The sequence below is a fragment of the Manis pentadactyla genome, chromosome 14 (assembly GCF_030020395.1).
Source record: "Manis pentadactyla isolate mManPen7 chromosome 14, mManPen7.hap1, whole genome shotgun sequence".
Taxonomy (NCBI): Eukaryota; Metazoa; Chordata; class Mammalia; order Pholidota; family Manidae; genus Manis; species Manis pentadactyla.
In genome coordinates, this window is record NC_080032.1 from 56,145,188 (window position 1) to 56,160,010 (window position 14,823).

At 42.7% G+C, this 14,823-nt stretch overlaps 1 protein-coding gene across 1 annotated transcript; it reads left to right on the forward strand.

Moving 5' to 3' along the window:
• Positions 1 to 4,290: 4,290 nt before the first annotated feature.
• Positions 4,291 to 5,607, forward strand: LOC118922810 (uncharacterized). Its single transcript, XM_036905965.2, has 2 exons — positions 4,291 to 4,711; positions 5,013 to 5,607. The coding sequence occupies exons 1-2, from the start codon at positions 4,527 to 4,529 to the stop codon at positions 5,605 to 5,607; spliced, it is 780 nt and encodes a 259-aa protein (XP_036761860.2). The 5' UTR covers positions 4,291 to 4,526.
• The last annotated feature ends 9,216 nt before the right edge of the window (positions 5,608 to 14,823 follow it).

Below are 14,823 nucleotides of genomic sequence, written 5' to 3' on the forward strand. Positions count from 1 at the left end.
ACGCACTGCTACAGGTGTAGATGCACTCATCCCACCAATTCCTGGACTTGCCATGGGAATGAAGAAGGAGATATCTAAGCTGGCCTGTGCATACAGTAAAACAACAAATTTGACTGGATCTATACGGTTGGAACTCAAACAAGAATTAGGAGAAGTGCAAATTGTAGCACTCTAAAATCTTACAACTACAGACTATTTACTGTTAAAAGAACATGTGGGATGTGAACAGTCCCCAGGAATGGGTTGTTTTAATTTATCTGAATTCTCTCAGACTGTTCAAGTTCAGTTGGACATTATCCACCATATCATAGATAAGTTTTCACAAATGCCTAAGGTGCCTAACTGGTTTTCTTGGTTTCACTGGAGATGGCTGGTAATTACAGGTATGCTTTGGTTATGTAACTATACTCCTATTATGTTAATGTGTGTGCACAATTTACTTAGTAGTTTAAAAACTATACATGCTGAAGTTACTCTACAAGAAGGTATGTCAAAGAAATAATCAATCTTCCCATGTTTTCTTCCGCCTGCTACCTCTATAGCTTTTCTTCTTCCTTCCTAATTACAACCCTTAAATAGAATTCGTGCCATATATCGAATTTACCGAGTATCATAATTCTTCCAAGGGGTAAAGACACCTCAAGACAAATACTGGGCATAGAAGCCACAGGGCATAAATATGCAAAGAAGTAAAAAGCTAACCTTTTCAAACAATAAGGCTTCTCTCTCACTGATCAACTTTACATTTCCCTGTATGGCCCCGGAAGATGACTGGTTAGCCGGAGACGGGTAAGATTCCTCAAGGGAGGAACAACCTAAGACAGGCACAGTCGCAGGGGGGCCATCAGGTGAGAAAATGGGGATCAACAGAGGTGAGGCTTAGAACCTCCCACCCCCCCGTTCTGAGAGAAATCTTCTGCATACGTGGATGTTTTATTACCCGTGTCTAGCTTGGATTAACACATAGTCTACAGGCACACACCTGATCATCTACATTTGATCTCTTACAACACTAAACTATGTTTTCTACCTTTTTCTTGTATCTACCTACCACTTCAGCATTTTATTAAAAATAATAATAATAAAGAGAGAAATGTGGTATCCACATATAAATCAAGTATAAAAATCAAATGAATATTCATATTTGAACTGTTTATAGTTCATAATGCATGAGCAAAACCGAAAGCTTCTGTGATGACTGCCCCCGTAATGTTCACCATGTAACTTATTCACTATGTAAGAATTTGTACTCCATGTAAGAACTTGTTCGTTAAGCTTCAAAAGATTGGAGACTGATGAAAATTAGGCTTGGGGTGGATTAATGATTGTGCATTGAGCATTGACCCCCCTATAGAGAATTTTATTGTTGTCAGCAACCATTCGATCAATAAATATGAGAGATGCCCTCACAAAAAAAAAGTATATATATATATATATATATATATATATATATACATGCACTTCCAATTGTAAAATAAATAAGTAACCGGGATGTAATGTATAGCATAAGGAATATAGTCCAAATATTGTAACAACTTGGTATGGTGATAGCTGGTACCTAAAATTATCATGTATATAAATCATGTATCTAAATGTATATAAATACATGTATCATGTATATAAAGTTGAATCACTGTGTTGTACACCTGAAACTAATGTAATACTGTGTGTCAACTACCCTTCAATAAAAAAATTTTAAAAAAAGAAGGATGGTATTAGCTCTTCTTTAAATGTTTGGTAGGATTCAGCTGTGAAGCCATCTATACCTGGTCTTCTGTTTGATGGGAGCTTTTTGATTACCAATTCAACTCTGTTACTGGTAATTGGTCCATTCAGATTCTTTTCTTCCCTGGTCAGTCTTTGAAAGTTGTACTTTTCTAGTAATTTGGTCATTTCTTCGAGGTTGTCCAATTTTTTGGCATAGAATTTTCATAGAATTTTCTAATAATTCTTTGTATTTCTGTGGCATGTTGTAACTATTCCTTTTTTTGTTTTGTTTTTTATTTTGTTTATTTGTGTCCTCTCTCTTTTTTTCTTTTTTCAGATAAGTCTGGCTAGGGGTTTGTCTATTTTGTCTGTCTTCTCAAAGAACCAGCTCTTAGTTTCAATTTTTTCCATTTTTTTTATTCTCCTCTATTTTATTTATTTCTCCTCTGATCTTTATTATGTCCCTCCTTCTATTAATTTTAGGTTTCATTTTTTTCTTCTTTTTCTATTTTCTTCAGTTGTGAGTTTAGTTGTGAGACTGTTTATTTGGGGTTTTTCTCATTTCTTGAGATAAGCCTGTGTTGCTATGTACTTCCATATTAGAGCTGCTTTTACAGCATCCCACATATTTTGAACTGCTGTATTTTTGTTTTCATTTGTTTCCATGTATTGCTTGATTTCTTCTTTGATTTGTTCATTGATCTATTGATTATTTAGAAGCATGTTGTTTAGAGTCCATGTGTCTGTGGGTTTTTATTTTCTTCATGTAATTGATTTCTAGCTTCATAACATTGTGATATGAAATGAAGCTTGATTAAATTTGAATCTTCTTAAATTTATTGAGGCACTTTTTGTGTCCTAATATGTGATCTATTCTGGTGAACATTCCATGTGCACTTGAGAAAAATGTATATCTTGCTGCTTTTGGGTGGAATGTTCTATATATATTTGTTAAGTCTATCTGATCAAGTGTGTTGTTCATCTGAAATATTTTAAAGTTAGTGCTACTATGGGCATTGTGGAAAAGCAATGCGAGTCATAAGATATATACTAAATATCAGTTGCTCAATAATGCAAGTAACCTGTATAAAAAAGAATTCTTAGCTTAGAGACGTTCTAACAAAAATGTGTTTGGTTAATATATTTAGTACCATGGTATGGCTTTACAAAATCCCATTTTGTAATCCACAAAACAATGATACATATCAAATGGTTGCCAACTCCACCTCTTCTCAAAGACCCCACTGGAACCTAGTTGCTATGCTAAAACCTAAATCATCATCCTTTTTGCTATGTCCACTGTAACCAGGACAGAGTGGTTTGTTTTTTAATCAGTTTGTTCAGATGACGAATTACTATTAGGCAGTAGTTCTCAAAGTGTGGGTTAGGGATGCTGAGACCCTTCAGGCGGTCCTTGAAATCCTTTCACTGGATTCCTGAGATCTATTCTGAGGGTCCATGGGTTCAAAACTATTTTTATAACAATACTAAGATATTATTTTCTTTTTCACTCTCATCCTCTCATGCATATTATTGGAGTTTTCCAAAGGCAGAAAAAGTGATGATATCATTACTCTGACAGCAAGTTGAATGTGTGCTTGTGTATTCTTGCATTAAAAAATTTCTCAGTTTTAATTTTGAATACAGTAAATATCAACAGATATAACCCACACAAACAAAAGCTGTTAAGGATCTCCAATTATTTTTAAGAATGTACAGGAATCCTGGGACCAAATGTTTGAGAACTATTGCTACAAACAAGTTAATGATTCAAAACCTGTGTCGAGTGCCCACTCTGAACAGACCTATGGGAGCACCAGGTTTGAGCAGACACAATCCCTCCATTGAGGAGAATACTACCTTGTTGGGGAAGACAAACAGTTATAATGTGATGAACCCAGTGAAACAAGCACAGAATATTATGGTTGCTAAGAAGAGGAACACTGACTTAATCATTTACTGACCAAGTATTTCAGTCAACAGGAAAGACATGGAGGAGTGAGAGAGCCTGATGCCCTCAAGGAAACTGCAAGGGGCCAGGTCAGGATATCCGATACCTTGTGTTTTCAGCTATTTTCATAAATCTGGTGATTATTATTGGACTATATTCAAAATGACCCACTGAATGATATATTGTAAATGTTTAATAACTGGATCTGAAAAAAAAAAGACACCTGATTTGTAACATTTGCCCAGCTCTGTGGTGTGAATGTTCCCATCCCAGCTGCTCTCCAGCCACCACTGTGTCTCCACTGAGCATGGGACTGAGAGAGAGGAACACACCACCAATATGTCCGTGTGTAGTAGCTCAGCATACTTAATACATTTACTGTGAGTGTGAAAACCCTAAGAGACAGATAATAATGCAATGCAGTAAAATAATTTGAAAGTGGTGAGTTTTGAATATCATCTTTATTTTTAATATAATTAATTTAGTTTTAAGTTTAATTTATACATTTATTTTTTAATAGTAGTTTAGTTTTTAATAGTGGCCTGTGTTGAGCAACCAGCTTGCAAATTTTTCCTGAAAATTTAACAATTTGTTCTTGCAAGCCAGTGTAAACTGGCTTCAGCATACCAGTGGATCCACCACCTCCTTAGTACCACATTGTTAATTATGGTGTCATCATAGTTTCCTCATTTTGGAGGGAAGAAAATGGGACATTCTGACTGAGAGCCAGGTGGGGAACTGTAAAGTTCCAGTATGAATGTAGCTATGCAAGGAAGTGGGTGGCAGACAGGTTGGGTGGGGGGTGGTGCAAGGCCTCAAACATAAAAAGAATGGGTAATTATGGTAAAGAGCATGAAGAATAGTAATTATGAAGTCAAGTTCAGAGAGCAAATGCTACCCGGTAGAAACAGGCGCTCCTCAGAGAGGGCATTACATTTATGGAGTGTCTACTGCACGCTGTGAACTCTGCCAGGCACATGGCACATTGTATGTCATCTATACGTGTCACATGGAGTCATATGCTCCAAAGGCAGATACCTCAAAGAGTGCCGAGTAAGAATGCAAACTCAAGTCCAGCTTCAAAATCTTTGCTCTTTCCATTTCATCAACCAAGGATAGAATAGAAGACGTACAGGGTAGTGGAATAGGGGTATCTGGGAGCAAAAACCAAGGAGACAATACTGAGAACCAAGTAGCATCTATGAAAGGAAGATCACCGCGGGGGAGCCCAGCAAGGCCAGCTCCAGGCAAGGTAGCCCTCTGCTCGGAGGCCGCTTCCCGAGGGCAGCTCTGGGGTTGCCAAGGGACCGGAGATACTCTTGTGATGAGAGAGAATTCTTCTTTCCTTTTTCAGGAAATGCCAAGAGCTTTGTGGACGGCTTTGTGTCAGCAACAGGAAAATCAGTGTGGCAGCTGAAGGAATGTGGAAGCAAACGCAGGAGTCCAAAGGAAAGAACATCAGATTTACGCGTATCCATGCGAAGCCCCAGCGAGGGAGAAGGAAGAGAAGGCGGCGGAGGAGACCCCAGGGAGGCGGCGCCCGGCTCTGCGCCGCCCCCGCCACTGCTGTTCGCAAGGGCCCCGCAGCTTCTCTCCCATCCGCCCCCCCACCCACCCACACACACACAGAGGATCGCAGGCGCCAGACACAGCCCGGCGGATGCCAAGAGTCAGAGGCACAGCCCCTCACTGGGAATAGAGCCCCCGAAGGGGACAGGGAGAGGGAGCGGGCAGCTGGGGCCCAGGCGGAGGTGACGGTCCAACGCCCGGGAAAGCAAGGTGGCCGGGAGGGCGCCAGGGAGAAAGAGCCTCAGGCGCAGCACAGCGCTGAGGAAGCCTCAGCCCGCAGAGTGGGAACTCCGGTGCAACAGAGGGGTCCGGAGCTGGGCACGAGTTCTGTGTCCCACCAAGCTCGGTCATTGCTGGGAACTCCCTCAGTCTCCATGTAACACGTAGCCCAGAGGCAGAATGATGGAGGGTGGGGGGTGTGGGGGCTCAACAATGTCACCCAGAGTCTAGGGCATTCTTTCGTCTTTTCTCTCCCTCAGATGAACTCTACTCACAAGGTGGCTGCCTCGGGTGTGGCAGCTGCAGCACCTGCAGCACCTCTCCCCGGGGCAGGCAGGTAGGGCAACGGATACAGGGGAGGACACGGGCGCAGCTCATCCACTCAGAGCAGAAAACCTTCTCCAGAGCCCCACCCTGTCATCCACAGATGTTTGCTGACTGAACCGTATCACCCCGCCGCACCTGACCGACCTGCGGTGTGCGCGAGGGACCGCTGCGACTGGCCGACCACCCATGAGCCATCCCCTGGAGACAGGAAGGGGCCTCGTCCCATAAGCACATGGCCATCTGGTTCCTGAAAAAGATTTGCCTCCTTTCCACAAGAAAAAATGTTTGTGGATGCTGTGAGCAAGTGACAATCATGTCAGGTACAGATTTGTGAACATGGGGAAGAGCAGGAGGTTTACTTATTTAATGCAACTGTTATAGCTCTTACCACCCTGGCTCTCAGCCTCAGCCTCACAATGAAATTATGTGGGAATAAAAAAAATACCTATGTCTGGGTGTCACCTCCAGGGACTCTGATTCAATTGATATGGGGTGTAGGCTAGGCATTTGGATTTTTAAAAGCTGCCCCAAGTGACTCTTAATGTGCCATAAAATTTGATTTACTACATGGCAGGTTCTGTTTAAAATGCTTTAAAAATGTTAATCTGCTTAATTCTCTTAACAGTCCTATGAGAAAGGTACCATATTAAACTCCACTTTATAGATGAGGAAATTATGGCACAGAAAGATTAAATTCCTTACCTAAGATCAAGCCAAGATTCAAACTCTGGATGTCTGGCTACATACCATGCTCTAAGACACTATATCATGTGGAATAAAGAAACAACAATCCTGTATAGAAGTATTTGAAATGCCTATTAAAAATCCAAGTAGAGACCTTGAGCGGCCATAGTTTATGTGAATCTGGAATCCGGGAGAGAAATTGGGACTACTGACATAAAGCTGCTTATCCTGGGTGTAGAGATGGTCTATAAAGTGCAGGCTTAAGTGAAATCACTAATGGGGAGATGTCAAAGAGAAAAGGAGAGGCAAATCTGTACGAAGAGAAAGTTGATCGGTGTGGGAACCAGAATTAGCTGTGAAGAACAGGAGGGATCTTACGGCACAACAGACATGCTCTAAAACTAGAGTGTGGTGATAGTTGCAAAACTTTGTAATATGCTAAAAACATTGAATTGTACACTTAAAGTGGATGAATTTATGATATGTAAATTATACCTCAATAATGTTAGAAAGAGAACAGAGTTTGGTGGCATGGCAACATTTCCAGTGCAAACAGAAGGGGGGCTTGCAAAGGTGTGATGAGGCCTTGGAGGGACGTGGAGGGCAGGAACACAGCAGCTGGGCTTTGGGAGTCCTCCTGGGAGGAGGTGCCCTGGGGAAGAGGTGCCCCGGAGAGAAGGTGCCCCAGGGGGCGGTGCTCGGCTGTTTTGAAATCCCTGAGTGTTTGCAGAAGAGCAGTGAGGACAGAAGCAGTGGCCACTGGATTTGGCCAGAGGAGGTCATGCTGACTCTGAGGGCTGCAGAGCAGTCAGACCGCCTGGGATGGGAGTGAGGGGTGAAGATGAAGGAACAGCAGCCAGCCGGGCTCCTCATGGCCTCTGGTGCTCCGAGGCTTGTAGATGGTCCCCCAGTTCTCTACTTTCATTTCCCACCATGTTCTTCCTGGGAGCGTGTCTTTGTCTGAATGCTCCCTTTTATAAGTCATATCTGTTAAGGCCTGCCCTAATGACCTCATCTTGACATCTGCAAGGACCCTATTTCCAAATAAGGTCACTTCACAGGTCCAGGGATCAGGACTCCAACACCTGCTGGGGAGACATAATCAGACCCACATCCCGTCTCCTTCCCTTCCAGGGCGCAGCCGTCACCGCCGTCTGCTGTCACTGCTCACACCGCCCCACAGGCTCTCTCCTTTGCCTTGGACTGCTTGATTTTGGTTCTTCACTGACAGGTTAGCACTTCTGTCACAGGGTGATCGATCAGGCAGTCAATTTTTTACAATTTCTTTACTTTCTAAATACTATTAGGACACTAAACATCCATTCATTGTGGATTTATGAAAATAATGAAGTACAAAGAAGAAAAGTTACCCATAATACCATCAACAAGTGGTTGAGAGAAAATAGTATTGTTACTAGGTCATAGCCCAGTTCCCAACACAAGTCTAGCTGCTTGTCACTCGAAAGTTCAAAACTTGAGAGATAAGAGTTGGTGAAAAGCAAAGATGGCTTTGTTCACATGAAGCTGGTGATGCAGGAAGACTGTAGATGTGTGTCCCAAGACCATCTCCACAGGGCCATTCAGAACAAGAGTGTTTTAAAGGGGAACAGAGGGGAGACAGGCAGGGCCTGGGAGTTAATCAGTGGCTTATGGCAGACTTGCCCGTGGTCAGGAAGGCTGTGTGCTTCGCTGCTGCCTTATGTTCATATCCATGGCTTCCAGGGGGCTCCAGGCAAAATTCCCAAAATTCAGAAAGTTCTGGTTAGAGAGCAACATGTAGAAAGAGGTTTAACTTCCTAGCTTCATTCAAAATAGAGTGAGTTAGGCTTTGTTAGCGCCTCTAACAGTATCATAAATGAACAGTAGTTCACTGCATTTAAGACATCATTGATTTTAACTGGATTCCAGTTTCAAAAGGTGAAAATGTCTGTCTTAGAATCAATAAAATATGGCATATATATATAGTGGACATAAATATGTACAGAATTGGAACCACAAAATTCCATGAGAATCTCCCAAATTCCAAAAATCACACCAGTTTTTGTTTCCCACAGTTTTTCTGAACATTAGCTTAAGTATTTTCCTAAGATGTTATATATGTTTTTTAAATTATGTTAATGTTGCATATAATAAAGTGTAATGTTTCAACATTTGTATTTTACCAATTTTTCCCCTTATTTTCAATTACATTGAAATAAATGTTATATATAAATAATATGTATTTTTTTATTATTTCCTCAGGATAAATTCCAGAATTGTGTAGATAAAAAGAAAAGCTGATCACCATACTAAGAATGACCAAAAAGATTTCTAAGGCCTAAGTGTTGAAATTTCATCAACTCTGGGAGTCTCGAAATGGCCACCCTTGAAAATTTAAACTTTTGTCCTCTCTAATGCCATTTGTTAATTAAAACCAAGTTAAAGCTAAACAAAGTACGCATCACCACATCTCTTCTCCTTTGCTGTCCAGATTCCTGCTCAAGGTCAGAAGACAAGCAGGAAGCTCACCCTTCCCCTTACTGCTCTTTGGCGCCCAGATGTACACTGCCTTCAACCCACTTTCCTTGGCATCACATAGTTTATGTGAGTAGAAGAGCCGCTCTGAAACCCTGTCTTCCTTGCCTGTCTCCCCAAGGATACAAAAACCTTTGTAAGACTTGGGCTCCTTGAAACATTTCTCCTCTCCATAAGAGTTCATGTTTCCATGCTTCTAAGTCCTTGCTCTGGCTCAAATAAAACTCATCTTTATTTCAAGGTGACTAATGAATTTTTCCTGCACAGTTGCACCTACTTTATTAAAAGGTATGACTTTTTATAAAGCTGTTCATAGAAATGCAAAATTGTTTTAGGAAACTTCTTTCAATTTGTATTGCCATAGGTCACTCCAGTTGAAAGTGTATTATTTCTATACCTTAATATTTTCTTCCCTCCCTCCCTCCCTCTCTGGAGCCTTCCTTCCTTCCTGTGGCTCCAGTGGGGAGGGCAGGTCTCCACCTGGGGCAAGTTCCCTGTGAGTTTGCTGACACTGAAGGAGGACAGGGGATAGGCAGGTCGTGAGAAAGGGTTTCTATTGCCCACAGCTCTCTTGGGTTTGCAAACCAGCTGCCTCACCCCCCTCCTTCCCCTCCCACTGCTGGCTGCTTGCTTCCCCTGCCCACCCCTTCTGAGAGGAACCCCATGGGCAGGCAGCAGGCCAGTCATATACCAGGAGCAGAGTGGAGGAGAGAAGGTTGTTTGCTCTCCACCCCTTGCCCTGGCTCTGGCCCTGCCATGACCTACTGATACTCAAATAGGGAGGGAAATTCTGGGTGCAAACTTCCATTTATCCCACACTTCCTTCCCTTATTCTTTTCCCTTTCTCTCCCTATCTCTCTCTTTCTTGCTTGCTAATATGATATATAAAAGATAGGATTCTGTTGTTTTGTTAGGTATTCCTGCAGTTATTGGCAAACCCAAACATGTATTTCTTTATTCACTTACCCCTTCACTAGGTTCTGCCTCCATAGTGATCTTACAGCTGCAGGACCTTGCAAGAATCGTTAACCTTGTCTTGTCCTTTGCCCTCTTCTCTGAAGGTGGTTGTAGGAAGGTGGAGGTGGGGAGAGGGGGCTGATGGTGGATAATGTCTCAGTTGCAGAGCTCATTCCAGACATGGAGTCAACATGCACCATGCCGAGAGCCCTCAGGCAGTGCCAGGGTGCTGGGAATGGCCCACAATCCTGAGAAGCTCCAAGCCTCCTCCAGTTTCTGCCCTGACCTCCACACTCCCTTGCCATCATATGTGAACCCACTCTTCAGCCCAAGGAGACAAGGCAGACTTGAGAAAGGTCCCCCGCCTTCTTGTCGGGCTGCCCGTCTGATAAGAAAGCTTTCTCTGCTTTAAACCCGTGGCTCAGAGGCTGGCTGACTGTGAATGAGGCAAATTTGGATTTGGGGGTTTGGTAACATGGGTAAATATAAAAGGTTTATTTTAAATTTCTGTTTTCTTGGCCATTTAAATTTCTTCTTTGGTAAATTTTTTGTTGATGTTGCTTAGCACTTTTACAGGATTTAAACATTTTTCATGTTAATTGATTCGTGTCTTTAAATATTAAATATTTTATGTATTACAAATACTTTTCATAGTTTGTTTAAATTTTGTTGATATTTTTGACATGCTAGAGTATTACATTCTTGTATAGTCATTACATCATTTTTTTTTCTTTCAACTTTTTAAACCACAGAAAATGGTTAGTGAATTTCTCACCAGATCTCTAATAAGGCCCATCTGTGGAGGCTAAATTCAGACAATTAAATGAAAACAGTCCAGAGGGCAATACGCAGCACCTTCTGAAAGCTTTTATTGTCTGGCCCTGGGGCCAGGGCTTCACACCATCCTTAGAACAACTCTAAAAGGGTTGGTTTACAACTTTGGGAGTCGTGGGGTTTGGGGGTGAGGGTCTGAAAGGCCCTGGGAGGGCAGGGAGAGACTGAAGGAGAAGCAGGCTCCAGAAGGGTGGGTGGTAAGTGTAATAAGCAAGGGGAGGCTTGTCCTGAGCACCCCAAGATAGGACATTCCTGCATCAGCCAAACAGAATCTCAGTTTATATAGAAGCCTTACCTGGCTTTAGGCATGCCTGCCTTCTAGAGGGTCTCAACAACATGCTGCTCTCTCAAGACTGTGTCCTTGAAAGTAGCCCCCTCCCTGGTAAAGGTGGGCAGAAGTCACGTTTCAAGGGTACAGAGGGGCTGGAAGCCTCCATTGCCCAGGGCCAGCTCAAGAGTCAGTAGCAGTCACATCCTTCTGATGACCTCCTGTGACCTCCTGTGTCATCCCCAACATATGGATGAAAGAAGAGAGTTCGGAGGTTAACAGATTTTTCTCAGGACAGTGAGTTAAGGGTCAGGGTTGAACCCAGGATTTCTTAAATATAAAGCTGGTATTTTTAATCATTCTGCCATATCTCTGCTGAAAGGTATGTAGAATCAGAATTTTAAAGTCATGATAATTTTTTCAAGTATTATCTTGATATTTAACTTAGCAAAAAGTATTGTTTTTCTTTCATGCATTTATTTAACAAATATTGATTTAAATCTGAACTTTACTGAGCACTTCGGTTGGTAGATGCTAGTCATACAGAAACAAACAAAGCATATTCACTTTTGGGAGGTATTTCCAAGTGAGGCATGTGAAATCATAAATAGTTACTTAACATGTGGGCATGAAGTGCTTGGAAAACAGTGGAATCGACCTCTGTATGCATGTGTCACAGTCTTTCATTATTCTCTGAAAACCTAGGTCATTTGTAAGTAAAACTGACCCCAAAACTTGGAGTTATCTTCATCACATGACCATAAGTCTTGTTAAAAAGAAAGACACAGGCCCATCATGGAGTCAACAAACCAGGGCCTAGTACTTAAACCCAAGTACCATTTCAACTTCCCCCAGAAACACAGTCAGTCAAGAATTTTCTGGTCAGTGTCACTGATAAAATAAGGTGTCACAGAGCCTTCCCCATCTGCCCTAAAATATTAAGTCATCTGCATTGTAAGGCCCCTTGCATGTCCCCCTAAGAGAAAATGATTTTGCCTTAAACAATCCCTTCTTTTCTTTTGTTAATAACTTTACTCTCATGTCTATAAAAACTCTTCCATTCTGTACAATTCCTCAGAGCATCTCTCTACATGCTGGAGGGGATGCTGCAATTCACAAATCACTTAATAAAGCCAATCATATCTTTAAATTTACTGGGATGAATTTGTTTTTAAGTCTATACAGACCCAGCTGTAAGAATATAGTAATTTATCCTCCATTTACCCCATGGTCCCAAGCACATAAGCAGGTGAGAATTACGCCTGGGCTTGCCTGGGGCTTGACTGGGCTTACCCCGCCTTTATCTCTAAACATCCTGACCCTACCCCAAGGCAACCGGCCTAGTGGATCCACCACAATAAAAGGCACAATGCTGCTGCCCTCTCTCTCTTTGTCTCTGTCTCTCTGTCCCCCTGCTCTCCCTGCTCTCTCTCCCTCTCCCTGCACGTGCTCTCTCTCTCTCGCTCTCTCGCTCTCTCTCTCCCTCCCTCTCTCCCTCTCCCTCCTTCTCTCTCTCTTTCTCTGCTCTGTCCCACTGCTCCCTCTCTCTCTCTCTCTCTCTCTCTCTCTCTCTCTCTCTCTCTCCCCCCCCCACCCCCCCACTGCTCTCTCTGCTGCTCCCTCTCTCTCTCTCTCCCCAACCCCTCTGGGGCAGCCACTCTCTCTTTCAGATAATACAATCTCTTGTGTGGGCCTGTGTCTCCTGAGTCATTCTGGGTAAGGAGGGTCACTGTGAGATACCCTTTCACCAGCCACTTGTTTCTCATTCTCGCATAAACTATTTTTAGTTCTCTATTCCCTCTGTTCTCAGTACAAACTCTGTACAAGCTTTTCTGAGCAATAAATCTGCTGTGTGCCTTTTTTGGACAAATGAGTGGTTTTGAGTAGAGGATGTTTCTCATGTTCCCAAATGGACATTTATAAAGTCAATCTATGGAGGCTCACTGGTGGAGGTAAAAGAAGGCTGCCCCTTTTAGAACACGCTTTATTCCTGTCTGTCTACTTGAGTTTGTGGATAAAGTGAAGGTTCCTGTGGCCAGGATTCTCACCTGGCCCTGGTTGGCTAGCTCACTACACACGTGTGGGCAACACATTGTTACCAACTCTATATAAAGAGCTCCGCCCAGTGCTCTGGGTGACATGGTGGCATGGTTGCAAGGCTGCAGGAGAGCAAAGCAGAGGTTGGAGTGGTGGCAGTGCTGAGGACAGAGACTGAGATGGCTGAGGGGCAGAGAGGCCCAGAGGTAGAGACTGGGTAGCTGCATGCAGACTTACTCTGAGTGGATGGGATTCTAGTGACTGACCTGCCACCACGGGAATAAAGTTGGGTGTAACCCTTTCGCCCCAAGAACGTTCTACTGTCATTTTTTGGTCACACTGAATCCATAGTGAACTTGCCTGGGGCTGAAACCCATTGACAAGACAAGTTACTATCCACTTCCTACAGAGACTCCAGGGAGGGGCCGGCAAATTTAACTTCCTAACTGTTAAAATGTTTTGACTTTTTTACAACATTGTATAGCATCCTGTTTTCCCATCACCACAGATTTGGAAGTGTCCTTAAGTGCTCATTAATTTCTTTTTTCCCACACCCTCCCCACCCTGACTTCCTCTACAGAGAGCAATGTGGTGAAGGAATTTAGACAAGGAGTGTAAGAATGAGAATAAGTTAGCATAAGAGTAGCCATCCTAAGGGCCTAGAAGCAGTTTTCTGAAGTTATGACTTAAAAGAAAAAAAACTGGAACTGAGTAAGGCCTTAGAAAACAAGTTAATCATGAACACCGGGATGGGGGCAGCTGTGGCCTTCGGTCAGCTAACCTTGGTCAGTTAATCCTACATACCAAGCTTATCGTGCAGAACCTCCCTAACAATTGAGGAGTGGTCTTATCTTGCTCTTGCTTAACCCCAGGATGTATGTCTTGCAAAGATAATGTGCAGCTGTAGAAAATTACTAAGAGTTAAGTGTTTTGAAAATGCTATATAAACCCTTGGTTCTGAGTGCTCAAGGTCCTTGTTGAAACCCGCTGTGTCGGGCAGACACTTGGACCCCAGCTAGCTGGAATAACAATAAACCTCTTGCTTGTTGCATCGATCTGCCGTGGCCTTCGTCTCCTCACTGTGGGGGAAGCGCAGACCGGAATAAGGCCGTTGGGTCTTACAGGAGCAGGTTTTATCCTGGTCCCACAACATGCAATCTGTGTGTCTCCAAGAATGGAGAGAAAGATTTAATTTTTCCACTTTATGTTTCCTGTTGAACTTACTACTTTGAGTACAACTGTTTTAAGACTGGACCTCCTGGGCACTTGTTTTACATGGGTTAGTTATGCTTGCTGGCAAGCTGGTTGGGGTGAGGGATGCTGGGAGAGCAGTGGGATTTGGTCTCTGCTCTCCTGGTGTAAGTGTAGCTGTCACACACTCTGGCAGGCTCAGCAGAGCCTTGGAGCCCAGAAATTGCACCTGTGTGGTGACTCAGCTGACTATGGCAGCTGAGAAAGATTTCTGTTTTACTTGACAAGTAGCCGCCAAGACTGAGCCACATTTCTGAGGTGAAAACAATGTGTTATGTAAAAGTGACTGCCTACAATAGGTAAAACATATAGTAGGCAGAATTTTTTTTTAATATAGGCCTTCCTGATTTTAAATGTCAATGTTGATTAAGCACCTTTCATGTTCTAGGCACTTTATATATGTGACTCATTTAATACAATAATCTCAAGGGATAGGATGTATATCTTTATTTTACAAATGAGGAAAGAAGGTTCAGAGAGGCTAAGTGTTTGTCTAAGGTCATGC